This window comes from Micromys minutus (assembly GCF_963924665.1).
Source record: "Micromys minutus genome assembly, chromosome: 29".
NCBI classification, from domain to species: Eukaryota; Metazoa; Chordata; class Mammalia; order Rodentia; family Muridae; genus Micromys; species Micromys minutus.
This window is the reverse complement of record NC_137964.1, coordinates 31,196-53,038: the sequence shown is the minus strand read 5'-3', so window position 1 is coordinate 53,038 and position 21,843 is coordinate 31,196. Positions and strand designations below refer to the sequence as shown.

Sequence of the window (21,843 nt, the reverse complement as noted above, 5' to 3'; positions counted from 1 at the left end):
CAGCACTAACACTGCATCTCTTGATCCCCTGAATTACTGTGAGCAGTGGCTCAGTCTGAAGGACCTAAGTCTTAACAGCAGGGGGCAATGGAGACTTCAGCTCCAAAGATGCTCTGTAGACTCCTGGGCTCCATCCAACTTTTCAGGTAGGGAAGGTAAGAAGACTTTTATTACGGCTCTCACCTACTCACCAAACAACGTTGTTCCAGGACCTTCTTTTGGTTGTGCCTTAGAGGTCTGTCCCTGGGAAATGTTAGAAACTTTGCCCACAGTTCTGAGAAACAACTGTCCTCTCAGGGGACAGCAGGGCCCCAGGGATCTTAGTAGACAAGGGGCTGGCAACCCAGGGGCAGGCACCCCCAGATCTCTCCTGCTGTCCCCACTCCAATGTGTGTAGTAATTGCTTCAGGAAGTGTCTCTTCCACAATCTCAAGAGCCCTGCTTGCTGCCCAGGGTGGGGCTGTGCCCTGTGCTAGACTGGGGTGAAAGCCAGGGACACTCCCTGGGCTGGGGATGTTTTTTCTAAGTGGCTAGTGTCTTCCTGTCTCCTCCCTCTGGCTCTGAGCCTCTCTGCCAAGCTGGCCAACACCATGGGGCCCGTTACTTCCTCCCAAGCATGAGGCCACTTTCAACTACTTGGCCTCTTTACCAGCTCCCAACTTTGCCATCAGCTACCCCAGTGGCCTGAGGCTGAGCCTGTGTGTAGCCTCTTTGCCCTGCCTTGTCCTGTCCTGGCTCTTCCAAAGGTGGGGCTGGGACATGGGGCCCAGGGCCTGCTGGGAACAGTCTGGTTGGATGCCTGATGGTGGGTGGGGTTCCTGGTGCTGTCTTCAGAACTTCTTGGTTCAGAGCAAGTGTGGACTCTGTGGGTCACCCCAGGAGACCTTCAATTCCCTTGCTAGAACAAGGTAGAAATCTACAGAATTCCTTCTGACTCATCCAGACAACCTTCAAATAAGCCCTAACGTCTCCATCAAACACCAGCCATCCATTCTTGTTTGGTCCTGTATTTAGTCAGTTTCCTTTTGGAATAAAAATGTCCATTGACAAGGTCACATGAAAGGGGCATTCTTCTTTGGAATGGCGGGGAGGACAGTGAACACACAGTGTTTTAATTTTAGTCTCTCTCTCTCCCTGTGTGTGTGTGTGTGTGTGTGTGTGTGTGTGTGTGAAAGAGAGAGAGAGAATGAAATGAATGTGTGTTGTGTGTCAGGGGACAGTTTTTAGAAATCATTTTTCTCCTTCTACTTTGTGGGTCCTGAACTCAGGTAATCTACCTTGGCCACAAATGCTGACATGGGTTTGACCAAGTTCCTGTACCAGGTGGACACTCACAGACCTATCAGATGTCTCTTACAGACTATTCCTCCAACCATCTCTCCCCAGGTGTGCCATCAAAGGCAGAACAATCCATTCTAAAACCCAACACAACAGAGCAGGAGAGATAGCCTGGGAATTTGAGGATCCACATCTGGTCCCCAGAACACACATAAGAAAGCTGGAGCTTACCGGCTAGCCAGCCTCAGAGACAACCTGTCTCATTAAGTGATGTGGAGAGATGGCTCCGAGGATGTGTTCCCCACATAAGCACAAGGACAGGAATCTGGATGCCCAGAACCTATGTAAATGCCTGTGACTCCAGCCTTGGAACGTGGAGGCTGTGACTCTTCTGAGAAAGCTGGCTGCTCAGACAGACTAATCAGAGCTGCCAGCTTGGGCCTTAACTAAGAGACCCTGTGGCAATGAGTAAAACAGAAGGGTGATTCAGGGGGATTCTCCACACCAACCATGGATATACAAATGCACACACACATTCACATGCACACACAAGTGTGCAAATATAGATGCACACACATACATGCACCAGACACACAAATGAAAAACAAAAATGTATGCAGGATACCCTCTTTTTCACCAGAGCCTTGTGGGTTCCAGGCTGAAGCTGCAGACACACTTCATCTCAGAGCAGTGGCTTGGGTGGATAGAGTTTGTGGTGCAAAAGTGAGGGCCAGAGTCCAGATCCCCAGTGCCCATGAAAACAACAAACAGGTCTGCCAGCACACACCCATCACCCCAGCATAGGGGATGAGAGCACCAGCCTTACACTCCTATGAATTCCACCACATCTCTCTTGCCACAATGGACTAATGAGTCTCAGCCACAAGTCAAAATAAATCCTCCCTTCTGGGCTAACAAGATTGCTCAGCAGGTAAAGGGCTTGCTGCCAAGTCTCACATGGGTCCACTGAAACTCACATGGTAGAAGCAGAGAAGCAACTCCTGCACATTAGTAGGTTATGGGATGCATATGGGTGCACATACATTGCACAGATAAATAAATGTAACTTAAAGCTAAATCTTTCCTTCAGATGTTTGACCACAACAATGTCTGGGTAACTGATTATCTCTGTGGTGGTTTGAATTAGACTTTTCAGTAGAAACCCTTGATCTCAATGACTGAGTGTGGTAGAGGAAGGAAATGTCATAAATATTCATTATTCTTCATGAATATTAATGTAGTCATTAATATTTTATAACACTGATAAATAACCAGTGTCTGCCTACACAAATGCCATCACCAGAAGGTCCTATGGCATCTCTTTTTCTTAATGGGCCATCTTCAATTATAGTTTGTCAAATAACAATATTTTCATTCAATAGCATAGTCAGGATCCTATGTGTTAAATCAAATATCACATATCCAATTTTTCACTGGAGGACTCTATACAGGTGCTCTATCACTGGGCCGCATCCCAGCCACTCACTGGGGGATTCTAGGCAGGGGCTCTACCACTGAGCCCCACCTCAGCTCCTCATTGGGGTAGTATAGGCAGGGGCTCTACCACTGAGCCATGCCCCAGTCCTTCATTGGAGGCAAGTACTCTACCACTAAGCCCTCTTTTAAATTAGTCCAGGCAGGCCTTAAAGTTTGATCCTTCTGCCGCAGCATCCCGAGTAACAGGGATGACAAGCCTGTGTCACTAGACTTGGACACCTGGGTTAAAGGAAGAGCTAGAGTGGAGAGTTAGCTTTGCTCTAAGGCTCTGACCTGAAGACAATTTATTTATAATGCCATTTCGGTAGGGAACCCTGAAGATTTATCTCCACTTCCCCTTTGCAAAAGCATCTCTTTATAAAAGGGCTCTGGGGTTGGAGAGATGGCTCAGTGGTACTCTTTCAGAAGGTTCATATTCAGGTCCCAACACCCATATCAGGCAGCTCATGAGAGTCCGACCCTCTCTTCTAGCCTCCTCAGATACCTGTGCTGACATATGGGTTTTCACTCTCAAAGGATGCACCTGCCTCTCCCTAAAAACAGATGCAAAGGAGCTAGAGAGAGGTCTCAGTGGTAAAAGCACCGCCTGCTTTCTCAGGGAGCTGATGCTCACATGGTGGCTCACAACCCTCTGAAACTCAATCCTTGGGAATCCAATGCCCTCTTCTGGCCTCTATGGGCATCCATACATGTGATGCACAGCCATACATACAGAAAATACACCCCTACATATAAATATTTTTTAAATTTAAATATAAAAATAACCAAATACTTAAATAATTATTAAAAAATAATTTTTAAAAAGCTTGTGATAGCTTGGCTGGATAGTTTGGGTATGTCCCCTAGGGGTCTAGGTCAGAACTTGTTCTCTGGGGACTAGGTTTGAAGCTGAAGGAACCCATGCTCTCAGTAGGAGGTGAAGTGTGAGACTCAGCCACACAGTTCCTATATGGTGAGATCACTCCTTGTACACATTCCAGCTGCTGCCACATGTCTGAGGGCCTCACAGAAGCTGATGTTTATACCAGGCCCTTAAAAATTACTGAGCCTCGGGGGTTTTGTTACAGTGACCACCACCATTACCACCACCACTACCACCAAACAGCCAGCTTCACATTTCGGTTCTTCTCTAGTGAAGACACTTTTGAGGTGTTCTACCTCCAGGGAAGGTGTGAGACTTGGATATCCCATGAGCCCCTGGCCCCCTTCCTGTGTATGCTTCTTGTCTGACCCAAAGAACCACAGGAGTGCAAGAGTGCAGGTGCCACACTTTACTCCAGCTTCCTCCCACTTTCTTATTAAATATATCTGAAATATATTAATCTTAGAAAACAGTATTAACACAGTGTTCCATGAATCTGGGCTGTGGAGTAAACAAATCCAGATTGCAAAAGGGTGGGGTGGGATGCAAAACTCTGGAAAGTGAGGCGCTTGGGTCTTGGTTGGACAATCATCTGCCTGTCACACCAGCAAGGAAAGGAAGCCAGGAGAGAACCCAGGAGGGCACAGGGTCCCCTTCTCAAAGGACTGCCTCATGGGACAGTCATTCAGTTTATTGTGGCCGCGTGAGGGCTTATAGGAGCTCAGTCCCTGAGCAGGTTTTCTGGCTTGGGGTAGCCAAAGAGAACAAAGTCAGCCTCGTAGAGTTTATAGAGCTGTTGCCTCCAGGCCAGGGGGATATTGGCAAACCAGTCTTCTTCCCAACTGCTGGCCGTCCTGTTCCGGTAACTGGGAGGGAAGTGGAGCTGGGAGTCTACCTTGAGGAACCTCAGGAGCTGAGCAGCATCCTCATCCAGGGTCTCCAGCTTCCCCACAAAATCATAGTCTATCTGGCACGGGTGGCAGAGGCGGTACACTTGTCGCCAGTGCTCGTTGAAGGGCGCCAGCTTCTCCGTGTGTGGGTCCAGGAGGTACTGAATGAAGTTGGCGAAGGAGACCTTGAGGCCAGCGCTAAAAGCCTCACTCACCGAAGCGGGCAGGGTGGTGTGGTTGGCATACAGTCGGAGCATGGGCACCGCGAACTTGCGGTAAAACTCCTCGTTCTCCAGCTCAAACTTGCTGCGGAAAGCCGAGATGAGGCGCACAAAGGGGTCGCGTACGAACAGGAACTTGGTGTACTTCTTCAGCTTGACCTTCATGAGGTGACGGGAGAACTTCCCATAGCGGCGCCAGAACTTGTTGAAGGTCAGATGCGTGCTGGTGTTGTGCACGTGCTCTCGCGGGATGTCCAGGGGGTCTCGGTAGGGGCTACCCCGGTCCAGCAGGCTCTCGCTCAGCACGATCATCACTCGCTTCCAGTTGGTGCAGGCCACCTTGGGCACGTAGCAGTAGATGACCCCGTGGCGGTCATCCACGATCAGGTGGTTCAGTTCGTAGTTGGGGATGTCGTCAAAAGAGCGGTCCTTGGTGGGGAATGCCAGGCTGGCGTTAGCACAGAAGTCTCTCAGCAAGCTCCTCCTCTCAGCCTGCTGCCTGTCCCGGTCTGGGTTCTGCTGGGCACCATGGGTGGACCAGTCGTAGCCTCTCACGTTCTCTTCCATGTGGCTCAAGACTGGCTTACTGGGGGCGAGCACCGGGGGCTGCTCAGTTTTGCTCCTGGGAAGGTTGCTGTGCTTTGCATCAGAACTAAGGAGCGTATCCAAAAACTCATCGACATCAGAAGTGAACACGTTCTCCTCGACCAGCCCCTGGGTGGGAAGGGGTTCTAGGATGTGTGGCCTGGACAGGGACGTGTGCAGATAGAAGTGAGCAGTGCCCACGTTGTCCCAATATACAATGATCAAAAGAATCATGAGGGCCGACCCGAGTACCAGCCACAGCCGGAAGAGCCGCGGCTTGGTCATGCTGCCCTGGGCAGGGCCCACACCTGGCCCTTCACTTTAGCCTTGTGTACATCCAGGACATGGTGCTGGGAGACGGATCTGGAGAGGCGAGAACACACCAGGTTAGAGGTTCAGAACAACATGCATTGTCTCCCCACATGCAGGGCCTTGGGTGGCGGGCTCTCCTTCCCCCATTTCCCATCAACCAGCTCACTTGCATGTCCAGCCTCTAGTCTCCCTGTGTAAATTCATGTTAGATTTAGTTACTCCATCTTGGGGTGTCACCAAAGTAAGTAGAGACCTTTTTGTCCCTGCACTGAAAAACGTTAAGGGGCTAGGCAGAAATCCCAAGGGGATGGTGAACTTACTGTGCAAACATGAGAACCCAAGTTAGATCCTTAGAATCCAATTCATCCAGGTGTGGCCAGGCACATTGGTGACGCCAGAGAGGCAAAGACAGGCAGATCTCTATGAATCAGAGGCCAGCCTGGTTGGTCTACACAGTAAGTCCCAAGACAATCAGGTCTATGTAGAGAGACCCTGTCTCAAAGAACAGAAAATAAGCCTGGTGTGGTGACACACCCTTTTCATCCCAGCACTTAGGAGGTGGAAGCAGGAGGGTCTTTGAATCTGGGGCCAGCCTGGTCTACAGTGTTTCAGGACAGTCAGGGCTACACAGAGAATCCTGTCTACAAACCACCCCACCCCACCCCAAACAAACAAATGAAAGCCCGTGTGGAAGTGTGTGCTTATCCTCTCAGCATTAGGGATATAGAGACAGACAGACAGGCAAGCCTCATGTCCTAGAGAGAGACACTGTTTCAAAACAGGTGGTACATGGCCCCAAGGGAATGACACCTACACATACACCCTACACACATGTGCACCTGTACATATAAACACTCAAATACACCGACATACAAACCCCAAGATAGATGGTTCCGGGGACAAAGCCTGCAGTTGACCTAAGGTTTCTAGCCTTTGTACACACCCACAACATACACACATACTCTCTCACACATACATACACAGACACATAAAATAAATCTTAAAATTAAAAAAAAAAAAAAAAAACAGAAAGGATAAAAAGGGTTTCCTAGAAACTAACCATGTGGGGAGGTGCCAAGGAGGAAGGAGAGGCGGTTGATATGAGCACCACTGCCACCGGGAGGCTAAAGCTGCCCAAGCTTCTCCTGAAGCCTTCCACCGCATTCTCAGACCGAGCAAGCACTGCCGAACCAGGCCCTACTCAGCATGCAGCAGGATGTTAGTAAAGCGACCTGCCTCTGGCACAGGCTGGCCCCATGTGGATAAAGCCATGCCAGGGGTAAGCCATCTGGTTCCCAGGTTCCAAAGCACAGTCAGTGGTCCCCAAGGAAGTGTGTCTGTCCCATCAGAGACCACGGCCATGCTCACCGTAGCTTATGACTGGTCTAGTAACACCCATTCCTCTTAAACTCAGCACCAAAGGGAAAATCGGGGTCTCCTGGGAGACCGCCCCTCATGGCGGCAAAGCGGATACTACATTCTCACTTGCATCTCAGTTCAGGTGACAACCATGGGGCCCAAGCAAGAAATTGATCTCTAAGCGCCATCCACAGGAGCAAGAGGCACTGTGACCTTCAGCATGGTAGCTTGGTAGCTTGAGCCTTGGCCCTGCCTGGTGCCAACTGCTAGGAGGTGCTGGTTAGATGGTGCGGAGCAGGATAGCCAAACTGACTCCCAGTCATCTCACAGCAAGACCTAGAGGGCCCTGAGCTCCACCCCACGGCACAGAGTAGGGGTGGAGGAAATGAAGGCAGAGCTGGGTGTCACTCCGCTTTCTCCATCCTTTCCCAACAGGACAGAAAATATTAGTCATGCAAACACTAATCAAAAGCAAGCAGAAGCAGCTATATTAATAGCAGATGAAGAAAACTTCAGAAGAACTCAAGAAAAGGAAAGGTGTACCATCACAGAAAATTCAACCCACAAAGAAGACATAATAACCACAAACAAGTATGTACCACACAATATAACTTCAAAATACATAAAGCAAAAATTCAGACTGGGGGTGTAGCTCAGTTAGCAGATACTGAGCCCTGGATTCTATCCCCAAAAGGCACATGCCTGTAATCTGAGTACTCCGGAGGTGGAGGCAGGAGGATCAGGAAATGAGGGTCATCCTGGGCTACATAGTGAGTTTGAGGATAACCTGGGCTACATAGACCCTCTCTTCAAAAAAAAGTTGTATTTATATATATATTTGGGGGGGGAGGGAGGATCCACAGTTATAGTTGGAGACTTGAACATTCGAGTCTTTTTAAAGAGTTTATTTATTTATTTATTTTATTTATGTAAGTACACTGTAGCTGTCCTCAGATCCCACTACAGATGGTTGTGAGCCACCATGTGGCTGCTGGGAATTGAACTCGGCCTCTGGAAGAGCAGTCAGTGCTCTAACCACTGAGCCATTTCTCCAGCCTGAACATTCCACTCTTCATTACGTCTGATTCTGTTTGATTACACGTATTTGTGCATATGTCTGTCTGTGTGGAGATCTGCACTCGAGTCCCTGGAGCTGGAGTCACAGGTGGATGGGAGGATTGATGTGGCCGCCGGGAAGCAGATCAGGGTCCTCTGTGAGAGCACACACCCTGAGTGCTCAGCCATCTCTCCAGATCTGACATTCCAGTTTTGAGCACCAAGAGAAACACAGGACAGGACAGAGCTGAGGCTGTTTCCTGATACAGCTAAACCCACCTTTTCCTTTCAGAGAGATGAAGCACAGCGCGGTGGCCAAGCGTACACGCCGTTAACAGAACCGAAACCATTTAGAATTCTTGGGTTATAATAGAATAAAAACTAGATCACAATATCAGAAAGATAAAAGAAATCTTCAAATATTTGGGAATCAAGTGGCCCACTTCTAAATAACCTATGGGCTAAAGGAACTACAAAGACTTTTGTTATTGATTGTTGTTTGAGATATTGCTTTATTATTTGGTTACACTCGATTCAGTTTGCCCGCCATCCCCTCAGCTCCCCATGTGCAGGCATGTACCAGTGTCCTTGGCCTTGAAAGAACTTTTTAAGCACATGCCTGGTGCCTGCATGGGAGGTGTGGCGTGCACACCACGGAACACACAGGTGGAGGTCGAAGGACCGCTCTGTATTCAGACCTCCCACCCTCTGTGGTTTGAGGCAGCCATTGTGCATATGACCAGCGCATCGCCAGATCTTCCCTCTCTGCCTCCTGTTTGCCGGAGGAACACTATTAGATACACAGCAACGTATTGGGCTTTCTACATGGGTCCTGGGGGCATCAAACTTGGGTCATCACACCTTCACCGCACACACTTTGCCTCAGCCTTTTAAAGGGAGGACTTGAGACATGGAACCAAATGAGAACTAAGAACACAATGCATCGAAACCCACCGCGTCTAGGCCAGCAGGGCTCGAGGCACTGGAAAGGGAAGGACTACAGATCCATGGTCTAAACTAGGCCAGGCATGCTGGTGCCTGCAATTCCAGCAGGGGAAAGAGGGTCTCTGAGTTCAAGTTCAGGCTGATGAACATATTGAGACCATGTCTAATGAACAAGCAGACAAAACCAAATAATTACCTATTTCTACAGATAAATAGATAATAACTGTTATAATACCTATTATCTGCTTATATAAATTATTTATATAAATAAATAGATAATATTTACAAACAGTAAATGTCTATTTACATAGATTAAAAACTCCCACCTCTCACAACTGCAAAAGAATAAACCAAAACTCTGCAGAGAGAAAGAACCAGGGTGAGAGCAGAAATCACTAAAATGGGATACAGGCAAAATAAATAAATCATTGAGACAAAAACCTAGTTTTTGGCAAGGATGTTGATGCCTCATGTACACCCCGCTGTGGTAACTGAGATAAAAGGACTGTGAGCTCAGGCTAGACCCTACAGTCACACCCTGTCCATAAGTACTGCAAGTATCAGGCCGCAGAGTCGAGTGGAAGAGAAAACTGAGTGGACTGTGGAAGCCACTAGGATGTCCCAAGAGATCACAGTGCCGGCAGACCTGTTTATTTACAGTACGGAAGGCGGGCTGGGGAGACAGCTCAGTGGTTAAGAGCATTTGCTGCTCGTGCACAGGACCACAGTTTGTTTCCCAGCACCTACAGGACAGCTCACAACTCCAGTTCCAGGGCATCTGACACCATTTTCTGGCCTCCATGAGCACCAGGCACATATATCGTGCCCAGATACACATGCTCGAAAAATTCTCATATATGTAGAATAAGTAAGTCTTTAGATCAAGCTTAGTGTAGAATGAAGGTACACATGGAAATGGGTCTGACAATAAGTCCCATCTAGGTTCTTACAGAAAGTAAGACATGACACTAAATCCCAGAGTTTCCCTCTAATGCTACACTGTGGATGAAACTCACAACAGGTTTCACACACAACAGGCAAGTACTCTCTGACTGAGCCACACCCCAGCCCCTCACTGGGGGATTCTAGGCAAGGGCTCTACCACTGGGCCACACCCCAGCCCCTCACTGGGGGACTCTAGACAGGGGTTCTACCACTGAGACACACTCCCTATCTACAGATTCCCTTTGGACAGCCAAACTCCTTTGTTCCCTCATCCAACTTTGGAGTTGACTTGGTGAAACAACTAGTCCACACACAGCCAGACCTGTGCCAGCTCTGGTCCCTCTCAAAGATGACCAACCTGTGTGCTCTGTCCACTGAGATACATTTGCCTTCCAGTCCGAGAGGCCAGGGTGCCTTTCAACATCAAGGAGGCCCCTCTTTGTGTGTCTGACCTCAGACAAACCACATGAAGAGCAGTTCCAGACCTGAGTCAATTGCACAGGAACACGCTCTGTGTCCGCCCTCTGGAGGGCCGGCTCTGCCACTTTAAAGCCAGGACTCCCAGGACGGCAGGCATGGCAGCAAAGGAGAGAAAAGGCCTGCCAGGTCCGTACCACCACCAACCAGTTGTGTTCTGTTTTGTTTTTAAGTCGACCCAGGAATGTCTAGCCTTGTTTCCAGACACATGGAGGGGATGTTATGCTGCCTTCTGTGAGGGACGGGAAGTCGGCGGAGAGCGGTGAGGCAGAAGAACCACAGCCACGGTCCCTGCCAGCCCCAAAAAGTCAGGGACCACAAATGACCTCAGAGTAATTTTCCATTTAAAAAATAAGGGTGTGATTTTTCAAGTCCAAACTCTCCAACTCTTTAAACAGCAGCAACACGAGGCCCCGTGTGCTCTGAAGCACCAAGAGCAACGGTTAGGGCGGCTCAGCAAAGGACTCACCGTCAGGAAGACTTGCAACTGCTGTGGGACCAGGGCTCTGCTGTCAGCAGACACCTCAGGCGCTGGGTCTCACCTAAACCCTCAGCCCAGAGACTTTCCCGGGCCTGGGTCCCAGGGGCTCCTAAGTGTTCTGACAACTATGGCAGGCTCAGCACCAAACACGACTGCCAGGCAGGCACACTTGCCTGTGGGGTGACTGACTACCAGACGCTTCTCTAACTCGTCACGTACATGACACAATGCCACAGGCAAGCCAGGCAGCCAGAAGGTACATGCCATGTTGGCGCCTGATCGTTTCAAACCACCCTCACAGCAACATGAGAAGCTGAGGCAATATGCGAGGCCAGGGCACACGCATGCACTGACCTCAGCCACATTACGTCTAGTCACCACGGCTGAGAGGGAGGGTCAACAGTAGTCACCAACCCTGCCTGTGCACACACGCTCCCAGCACAAGGAAGAGCCACATTCCCATAAAGGGTGGGATCTGTTTCTCAGACTCAGGACCATCAGACAAGAAAGTCAAATAACACGAGAGGGTTTCTTTTGACTGTCAACAGGACAAGGCCAGTGGAAGCCCAGATATTTAGCCAAAGGCTATTCTGGGGCTGCAGAGATGGCTCAGTGGGTAAAGTGTGCCAACCCAAGAACACAGCTCTCATCACACGGGGACAAGATAGTTTACTCTGGGCCCAAATGAGTCCGGCACAAATTTAGGTTACCCCAGATTCTATGTTCCAATGTGGTAACGGTTCAAAGTCGTTAATAGTAACAGAGCAAAGAAACTCACAAACCAATTCTACAATACACTGGTGGAAACGTCACAAGGTGGCCACGGCAAATTGAAGAGATCTCTGCGGTAGGCCTCAGATGCTAAGGACAGTTTCAGCTTTTTGGTTGGGGGGAGCTAGGTGTCTGTTTACACATGCCAGTGCTCTGCCACTGAGCCACACCCCAGCCCCTCACTGGGGATTCTAGGCAGGGGCTCTACCACTGAGCCACACCCCAGCCCCTCACTGGGGGACTCTAGGCAGGGGCTCTACCACTGAGCTCTACCCTCTTTTTCCTTTTCACATTGGCACGTCTCCTAAATTGCTAGTACTGGCTTAGGACTCGCTAAGTAACCAGGCTGAGTTTCTAGGTTGGGCTTACGTTAGCTGAGTCAGCAGTTGTCATCCACCCTGCCCGTGCACACACTCTCCCGGCACTGGCCATTTCTCTGCAGAATGCTACCTAACTACCAACACTGCCCCTTGAACTGGGGATGTTCTTTGTCTAATCATACAGCCAGAAACTTCACAGGGAAATGCATAGGAAGTGTGAAGGGACAGACAGCAACGTGCTTTGCTGGGAGGGAGGGGAAGCCAAGCCAGCCACTGTCTGACACAGGTATGTCAGAGGACAGCCCTAACTCGCACCTCCCCTAGGGCTCCAGGACCTGGAGGGAAGGCATTCCTTCCCAATTGAGTCACTAGGCTCCTCTAAGCTTTCTTAACAGGATTATTGAGAAATGATGGACATGCAATAAATGCTCTCTTCTTGTTTAATGTGTTGCTCAACATGTAACTGAATGGGGTTTGGCATATGTATACTACAATCAGTATTTCCAGCAGGGTGTGGCGCCACACGTCTGGCCTCCCCACACTGGGAAGCTGGGGGCAGCAGGAGGAGCTTGTGTTACATGAGACCCAGCCTTAAGAATAGTAAGTGTCTCCAACACTCCCCCTCCGATACCCAGCCAGTGATCTGCACTGTTTTCTAGCCAGAAGATGGAGTCACATGGTACAGAGGCTTCTTCATAGGCTTTTCTCGTTTGACTCGTCTGACGGTCCTGAGGCTGCTGGTTTGCTTCTATGTGCACTGATGGCCTGCCTGCAGGAATGTCAGGTAAGTCTGTGTGAGGTGTTAGATCCCGGAGTTACAGACAGTTGTGAGCCACCATGTGGGTGCTGGGAATTGAACCCAAGTCCTCTGGAAGAGCAGTCAGTGCTCTTAACTGCTGAGCCAGCTCTCCAGCGCCTTGGGAAACTTTTGTTAGTGGTGTTGGCACTGGACCTCTACAGGCAGAAGCTGTGCAGTTCTGCTCTTAACACCACAGCGACACTAAAAGTCCCACCATGGGACAAACCCCCGGGAACCAGCAGGGTTTGGGCTCACTGGGCTCACTGGCATCAGTGGATGGAAGACTTGCCACACAGGCATGAGGGCCTGATGAGAACCCATGGAACGAGTCATAGTAGCACAAGTCTCTAAACCCAGCACCCCTGGGACAAACAGGAGGTGAGAACGGGAGGCAAAGAAAGGTCAAAGGTCAGCTACCTTACCATATGCAATCAGATGACACCCCGTTTAAAAGCGGCGCAAGGCTGGGTCTGGAGAGATGCTCAGTGGAGCAGTGGTGTAACTCCAGTATCAGGGTCCCATATGCTCTTCTGACCTCCCTAGGCACTATGCATACATGGTGCCTAGACATGCATGCAGGCAAAACATCCATAAACATTTTTTTAATAAGTATAAGGAAAAAGGCAGCATCCAACACTATCTTCTAATCTGGACATACGTGCCATGGCATGCACACCCATGCTCACATGAATCCATACGAACACACACTCAGATCCTTGGACATACGTGCCATGGCATGCACACCCATGCTCACATGATTCCATACGAACACACACTCAGATCCTTCGTTTTCAGTTAATCCCACACACTAAGTCAGACAGCATGTGTGAGTAAAATTATGCAACAAACATTCACACTGAGATTAATTTATGCCAAATGAAAATTGAGAGCAAATTGGGTGTGGTGATGACACCTGCATTCACAGCACTAAGGCTGAGGCAGGGGCATCAGGGATTCAGAGGCGGCTTGGGTTACAGAGTGAGACTCTGCCTCTAAAGAGATGCGATGGACAGAGAAAAAGCTTTAATTGACAGCATGCAGGCCCAGTTTGAGCCTTACTATCCATGTAAAAAGCTAGGAGGTGTGGGGTTTAGTTTTGCAATCTCAACACAGGAGAGCTGAGACAGGAGGTTTTTGGCAGTCAGCCCATTAGAATCCACAACCTCAGGCTAGTGATGAAAATGGCCTGGAGCAAAAACAAGGTGATCTGCTCCTGTGGAGGGATATCTGAGGTTGTCATCTCATTTCCTCATGCGCTTGCTCTCTTTCTCTCTTTCTCTCTTTCTCTCTTTCTCTCTCTCTCTCTCTCTCTCTCTCTCTCTCACACACACACGCACACACACACACACACCACACTCACACATACCACACACCACACTCACACACACACCACACTCACACACATCACACTCACACACACCACACTCACACACACCACACTCACACACACACACACTCACATACACACACCACACTCACACACATCACACTCACACACACCACACTCACACACACACACACACACACCACACTCACACATACACACCACACTCACACACACACACACACACACACACACACACACCACACTCACACACACACACCACACTCACACACACACACCACACACACACACTGGTCTTTGAGTCCTCAGTCTGCAGCTTTCAAATACACAGGACATCAGTGCAGCCTACCCGGCCAACAGCTCCAAACCAGACTGGGAGTTCTCCAAAGACAAGAACCATAGCTAATGTATTCAACATCCCATATAACACGTTTGTGTCGCCTGATTTAAAGACAACTCACTTACAAGACCTAAGTCAATCAAATACATGTCAGAGGTGCTTCCCTTCACCATCAGATATGACCAGTTTAGGATGTGTGTAGGGCCGCACCTGACACAAACCTGGTACCCCAGCTACTTAGGAGGCTGAGGTAACATAATCCAAAGTATAAAGTCTGCCTGGGAAAGAGTGAGTTCAAAAACAGCCTGAGTAACTTAGCCAAGTTTTTTATTTTGCCTCAAAATAAAAAGTTAAATGGGGGCTGAAAGTCAGGGCATAGTAGCACATTCCTTTAATGTCAGTAGAGGGAGAATGATCTCTACAAGTTCAAGGACAGCGTGGTTTACATAGCCAGTTTCAGGCAACCAAGGTTACATAGTAAGACCATGTCTCCAAAAAAGGGTGGCTAAAATCGTAGCTTAGTAGAATCTCTGCCTAGAATCCCCCACTGAAGGGCTGGGGTGTGGCTTAGTGGTAGAGCCCCTGCCTAGAATCCCCCAGTGAGGAGCTGTGGTGTGGCTCAGTGGTAGAGCCCCTGCCTAGAATCCCCAGTGAGGGGCTGGGGTGTGGCTCAGTGGTAGAGCCCCTGCCTAGAATCCCCAGTGAGGGGCTGGGGTGTGGCTCAGTGGTAGAGCCCCTGCCTAGGATCCCCCAGTGAGGGCTGGGGTGTGGCTCAGTGGTAGAGCCCCTGCCTAGGATCCCCCAGTGAGGGCTGGGGTGTGGCTCAGTGGTAGAATGTGTGTGAGAGCCAAGGTCCTATCTCTGGAACAGAAAACAGCAGTAGACCATGGCTGACTGTATTTGCAGAGTCTGTTTCTATCCCCTGCCCAAGACTCCTACCCACCCAGGCCTCTCTGGGCTGTCACTGTATTGATCAATGCCCTGATCCCTCTCCCTCCTTCTACCCTCCTACCTCCCTGCCATTCTGCTGTGGTGAAAGCCAATTAGGACTTGTCTCTGTCCCTAGTCCTCTGGTCCATGGCGTCCCCTGGCTTCTCATTCTAACCCTTTCCATGGTGGTGACAGGCCAGTTTGTCCCTCCTCTTAGTCACTCCAGTATAGCCAGAGAGGCTCCCTGTCATTCATCAGTGGCCCAATGGGGCAGGTTCTTGCTGCACTGACCCCTCTGCTAAGCCACTCCAAAGCTCACTCTGTGCTAAGGCCATTTTGATCAGGCCTTAGAAAGTAGGTACCAGGACCCACACGCCTACAGCTGCTCACCACGTAGTCACCGGGCATATTCCATTTCTTCTCTACAGGACCTGTCACATCTCAGACCCGTCACTGTGTGGACACTGTCGAACCTTGCACTAAACAGTTCTCGGAGGGAGGACCCATCTTATTTGCCACAGCACGTCCTCAAGGCTCAGGGCAGTGGGCCCACGTGAGGAGGGCATCAGGTAGCAACATTTTCTGCCATCCTGATTCTGAAAGTGGGGAAGGGTCACTGGTACTTCTTCACTTGTAAACATGTTTTAAATCCCTTCACAGGAGCCGAGAGGGCTCAGAGCATGAGCATGTGACTCTGAATCCTGTCACATGTCTACACATCACCTGTAATCTCAGCTCACGTGTCTACACATGCGCCTGTATTCCGGGTGCTGGGGGTGAGTGGGAGACAGGAGGGTCCTGAGGCTCTGCTGGCCAGCCAAGCCAAAACAGCAACCTCAGCAAGACGGTCAGAGCTGAAGAGCTGGTTCAGCACTTATGAGGAGCTGGGTTCGAAACTCAGCATCCGCATCAAGCAGCTCACAACTGCCTGTAGCTCCAGGCCCTCCTTCTGACTTCTGTGAGTACTCGGACCCAAGTGAGCACACGGGCACGTGCGCGCGCGCGCGCACACACACACACACACACACACACACACACTCGAATAAAAATACATGTTAAGAGAAAGGAACAAGGACAGCACTGCTAAAGGCAGCATGAGGTCTTTGACAAATGACAAGTGACTTAGCCGAGACAGGACACAGAAAACAATGAGACAATAAAGGCAATGCCGTCAGGAAACCCCAAGGAGCTGCACACAAGCCAGACAAGTGGGGGAGCCTCTTGCCCCAAGACATCAATGCCAATGGAGACCATTTCTGCCTATAATGAGAACAGAGCCCACAAAGTTACTGAGCAACCACTCACAGCGGCCTCTGCCTCAGTTTTCTCTCCCCTGCCCAGGAGACAGGGTGTCACCGTGTAGCCCTGGCTGGCCTTGAACTCAAGAATCCATGGCCTCCTGAGTGTTGGCGCCTCTGAGAGCCAGCACTTTCTCCACTACACCTGCTAGTGCTCAGTAGCTGCCATGGGGTCCTTGGCTTTAGCTCTGACTTCCCATCTCAGCAGGTGACATCACAGTGTGTCCCCTCCCCTGCCAGCCCTCTCAAGCATGTCATGACTCCAATTAGAGCAGCAGCCCATGTTTACACACACTACCACGCTATGGCGAGACTATTCACAGCTGGGGCTACCCGGACACCATAATTATTTTTTTCTCTTCCCTCCCGCACAACAGTTTATTTTCCCTGGGAACTAATGACAGTCTCGTGTTTTCGTTTGCTTTGTTTTCTGTGTTCTTAGGGCTAATCCAGCCTCAAGTCTGCCAACTGTGTCAGTCCCCTGCAGCTGTCACAGCGCAGAGTCTGTGACTCCATCCCCTCCAAGCCTGCTGCCTCCTGCAGGGCGCCTGTGACCATGCGCCCTGCCCCACCCCCACCAACCGCCTTTCTCTTTATATAGGGATACAAGTTGGCCAGTTACCCTCAAGTCCAGGAGAGATAACTTTGGACAGTTTATTGTGGCTCGTCTACGGTCTCCTGCCTGAGGATGGAGTTAAAGAGGAACAAGGTTTCTCTCAGGGATTTTCTAGTTTCGTATTTATTTGTGTGTGTGGGCACATACCCGTGACCAGCAGAAGGTAGGTGTCAATCATCTCTGCTTTATTTTTGAGACAGAATTTCCCACTGAGCCGAATTCACTGCTTCTGTCAGAGAATGGCTGGCTGGGAAGGCCAGGATTCTCCTGCTCCTACTTCCTCTTTTCTGCCAGCACCAGTCTGTAGGTATCCATGGCCACACTTGGCTTTATGTGGGTGCTACGGAGCAATCTACTAACTCCCTTGTTGAGTTTTTCTTTTTTGAGACAGGTTCTCATGTGGCTCAGGCTAACCCCAAACTACCTGATATGCAGCAGATGACCCGGAACTTCTGGTCCTCCTACATTCATATGCCCCTCCCCCCAATCAGCCTCTGAGTGCTGGGACCATGTGTCAGCCACCAGGCTCTTCCTAACTGGCCGGTTTTCTTTCTTTCTTTCTTTCTTTTTTTTTCCTTTTTTTTTTTTTTTTTTTTTTTTTTTTTGAGACAGGGTATCACTATAGAACAGAGACTGGCTCTTACCTCCTGTCTCAGCCTCCCAGTCCCTCAGAGGACAGCATGTGCCACCGTGCGCCCCACCTCATCCTATAAAGGATTATTAATTATTTATGAGGTTTGGTTTTTGTTTGTTTTTATTTTTTTAAGACAGAGCTTCTCTGTGTAGCCTTGGCTGTCCTGGAACTCACCCTGTAGACCAGGTTGGCCTTAAACATTCACCTGTCTCTGCCTCTGGAGTGCCACCACTGCCTGGTTCATTTATGAGTTTCTTCAGAAACCAGACAACTGAGTGTTTCAACTGGGGACTGGCCACTGTGACCCGTAGGTCTTTTCTCTCTGGCTACTCAAGTTCTGAGATCACCCATCCCCTTGGCCAAAGGGAAAGGCTAGCAGTATGGGTGGGCTGGTCAGGCTTGGGAGCTAAATGCTCAAGGGCAGCCCTTCCCCCACTGGCAAGTGGGTCTGCTGTTTCCCATTTGGAAACTTTCAGAGTTTCTAAATAGTTTAGCAACCTCACTGGCTAACAGCAGGAAGTATTATGTGAGAGGGTGGACATTTTCAGCCACATCTGTGGGCCAGCAACAGCCATCGGCAGGGGCTGCACACACTAAAGGGGTGTGAAACTAACAGCTAGCCCCTCCGGCTCCAGCTCCTCCTCCTCCTTCAGCTCCCCCTGCCTCCACCTCTCCAGTACAGGGAAGACAGGCCCACACCACTTTCTAGCTGCTTAATAACTGGACAGTGAACACCTAAGCTGTTTAAAGTGGTGGTCCAGGGCCGGGGGCATGGCTCCGCTGGTAAGGTACTCTCTCACCTAGCGCGTACAAAGCCCTGGGTTCCACCTAGTTCACATTAACCGGTACAGTGGCTCATGCCAGTAACCCCAGGGAAGTGGAGGGACCAGGATCAGGAAGGAGTGCAGGGACAACCTCGGCTACAGAAGTAACGAGACCAGCCTGGGTTACATGAGACGCTGTTTTAAAAACTATATAGTGAGCGGGCCATGGTGTCACACACCTTTAATCCCAGCCCAGCACTTGGGAAACAGACAGGCTGATCACTGAGTTCAAAGCCAGCCTGGTCTACAGAGCAAGCTCCTAGACAGCCAAACAAAAATGTGTGTGTGTGTTACTGTGTGTATGAATGTGTATGTGTGTGTGATGTTTTCCCACCTGATTTATTTCAGTCCTATGAGTAACCAAGCTGTTTTCCTTCACAGTACTTTCTGGCCTGGCCTTCCTAGAACAGACTCACTGCCCCACCCAGCCCTGGGGATCATGTGGTAACACTATGACCCGACAGTCCAGAGTCAGCTAAGTGTGAGCATTCCTTCTGCGTGCCACTCTTCTCTCAGGTTTTCCCTGACTCCAAGCCTGAGCACACACTGCCACAGATTCTTAGCACCTACACATCACACTTTCCCACGCCTCCACAGCCCCGGCACGGTGGGGACCAGCAGGACCCGGACTGCCCGCTCCGGGGCTTGCGTTGCTTTTTTTCTTCTGCGCAGTTCCTATAGAGATCCTCACTGCCCAGAGGAGCCCTGGGGGACTTCAGGCTCTGCACCCCTCCCCTAGCCACTGTGCCACACCCACAATGACACCCACTGCATCTTTCTAAACCCTAAAGTTACCTAGGGTTTACCCTAACAGGCCTGGTCCTGGCTCACGTCAAACCTCCGCTGGCGTTTCCAGCTGAGACCGGTGCATCCAGCTCCTCTCAAGCAGAGACGCGGTCTCCCAGAGCCGGGAGCAGGGCTGAGTTAGCACAGTGCTGGCCACGAAAGCACAAGGACCTGATCCAGAACCCCAGAGCCTCCTGCGTAAAACTCTGACACAGTACTCTGTGCCTGAATGCCCAGGTCATCCAGCCTCGTCACTGGTGAGCTCTAGGCCAGTCTGTCTCAGAACAGGGATATAGCATTCCTGAGGACTACACCCAGAGTTGTCCTCTGGCCTCCAATGCACCTGCACACACACATGGACATGCACACAACCGGGCTGCACACCCCAGAAACAAGTCTTTCCCCCACAGGCATGAGCACAGCAGTTCAATGTCACCGAATTAGCTGCTTCCATGCCTCATGCTTAGGGTTTCTTTTCTTTGGTTAGTTTCTTTGAGACAGGGTTTATGTAGCCCAGGCTAGCCTTCAACTGGTCCTTCCTGCCTCCGCCGCTTGAGTGCCAGGATTACAGGTGTGTGCCACCTTTCCTGGCGTTTTCTTTGCATGTCTTTCATATAGTGGCACCCCAACCATGTTAGAGATTACCAAATCAAGTGACCTGAACCACACCAACCTGAGCTGCCCAGGGCCCATGGTTTCCAGTATATTTTTGTTTTGTTTTGAAGTCATAATCTTACCCTATAGCCCAGGCTGGCCTGAACCTCACTATGCAGCCCAGGCTGCCTTCAAACTCATAGCAATCCTCTTGCCTCAACTCACAAGAACAACTCCCGAGGTTGCAGTATCATAGTTCACACAGCAGTTTCCCAACAAGCTTTTTCCTCTCCTTCACACCCCGGAGCAGGGCCCTAACTCATGCTACCAAGTCCAGAGCCACACTGTAGGGGTCTAGCAATCAAAGGCTCACATTCTCATTCAACTCCGGAGCTCCCAGGGCAGCGTGGGAGCATAAAATAAATAATTTAAGAAGGGTGCGAACATTGCAGCTCTCTGTGCGACAGCCAGGCGGATGTGCGGAGCCCAGGGTCTGCCAGCGATGTCTTCGTGGCCAGAAGCCCAAAGAGAAGATAGGTCCTACTGTTAGCCACTAACGCTCGGCTTCCTGTGGCCCACCAGGCACCGGCAGCAATGCACAGAACAGGAGGATGCTCAATTGAGGAGGGTGAGATGTGGGGCCAGTGCTTGCCCTGTGCAAAAGCTGGCTTCAGAGACAGACTCCTGCAAGGTCTTGCCGGGACATTGCAGCACAACAGTCTCTGAACAATTGCTTTCTCGCTTGTACACCCAAATACCTAGAGGCAAAACTGAGGTGTCCCCCTCCGAGCCAGGCACTACTACTGCAAAGAAGATCGGCCGAGTGGCCACACCTTCTTCCACGCATTCTGCAGGGCTGCACAAGAAGATGGCTCAGAGAAGATACGCGCTTGGCTAAGGCCACACAGCCAGCTGGACAGGACTAGGATTCGAACCCGGGACCACGTGGGAGCTGCATAGCCAGGCAGAATGAGGTTTGTATCATCAAACCGTGGACCATCGCCCCACCCTAGGATCCGGGACTCCCATGCACCCCTCACTCCTCTCCAGCCTGCGCTCCTCACCTAGCGCCCGCTACAGCCACCACCGCTGCTGCTGTTGCTGCTGCTGCTGATTCCGCAGCCGAGGTCGCCTCCTCCTGCTAGCAGCCCCGCCCGAGGCACGGCCCCGCCCCCAGCCAGACCCCTCCCCCTGCCATCTTCTCGCGAGCGCTAGCGAGCGGGACTACGCCCGTCCTTGGTGCGCCTGCGCACTTCTCCCCGTTCCTGCCTTCGCTAGTCAGTGCCATGTGGCACCTTATTTACGGCCAGAGATTGGTCCCACCCTGAGCATCCCGCCCCTTCCGCAGCAACCAATCCGAAGTGGAGGCGTGGCTGATCTCAAGGGGCGTTGTCTGTCTCGCAGTTTGAATTTGCTGAGTGGGTCCTGCAGGCTGACAATCCTGTCAGAGTTTATGGGGCTTAAGAGAGCCGATGCAGGTAAAGCTCTTAGCGAGAGCCAGGCATGATGCAGGCCTGTCACCCCAGCTACTTGGCAGTGAGGGAGGGAAGGAGAGTAGGATGGGAAGTTCCAGGTTAGCCTTACTTAATGAAATCCTGTCTCAAAAGAACCAAATAAGGTTTGGGGAGAGGACTCAGTGGGTAAATAGAGGTGCTTGCCTCACAAATGTGAGAACCTA

General features: G+C 50.5%; 1 protein-coding gene across 2 annotated transcripts; it reads right to left on the bottom strand.

Annotated features, from left to right (window-relative positions):
• Positions 1–4,044: 4,044 nt before the first annotated feature.
• CHST12 (carbohydrate sulfotransferase 12) lies at positions 4,045–21,331 on the bottom strand. 2 transcript variants are annotated; one of them, XM_080941151.1, is made up of 3 exons: positions 21,230–21,269; positions 5,966–6,137; positions 4,045–5,696 (listed from the first exon to the last, which is right to left on the bottom strand). In XM_080941151.1, the coding sequence occupies exon 3, from the start codon at positions 5,616–5,618 to the stop codon at positions 4,359–4,361; it is 1,260 nt and encodes a 419-aa protein (XP_080797277.1). In that variant the 5' UTR covers positions 5,619–5,696; positions 5,966–6,137; positions 21,230–21,269; the 3' UTR covers positions 4,045–4,358. The 2 variants fall into 2 exon arrangements, with proteins under 2 accessions (XP_080797277.1, XP_080797276.1); XM_080941150.1 differs by lacking the exon at positions 5,966–6,137 and having other exon boundaries at positions 21,230–21,331.
• Positions 21,332–21,843: the final 512 nt, after the last annotated feature.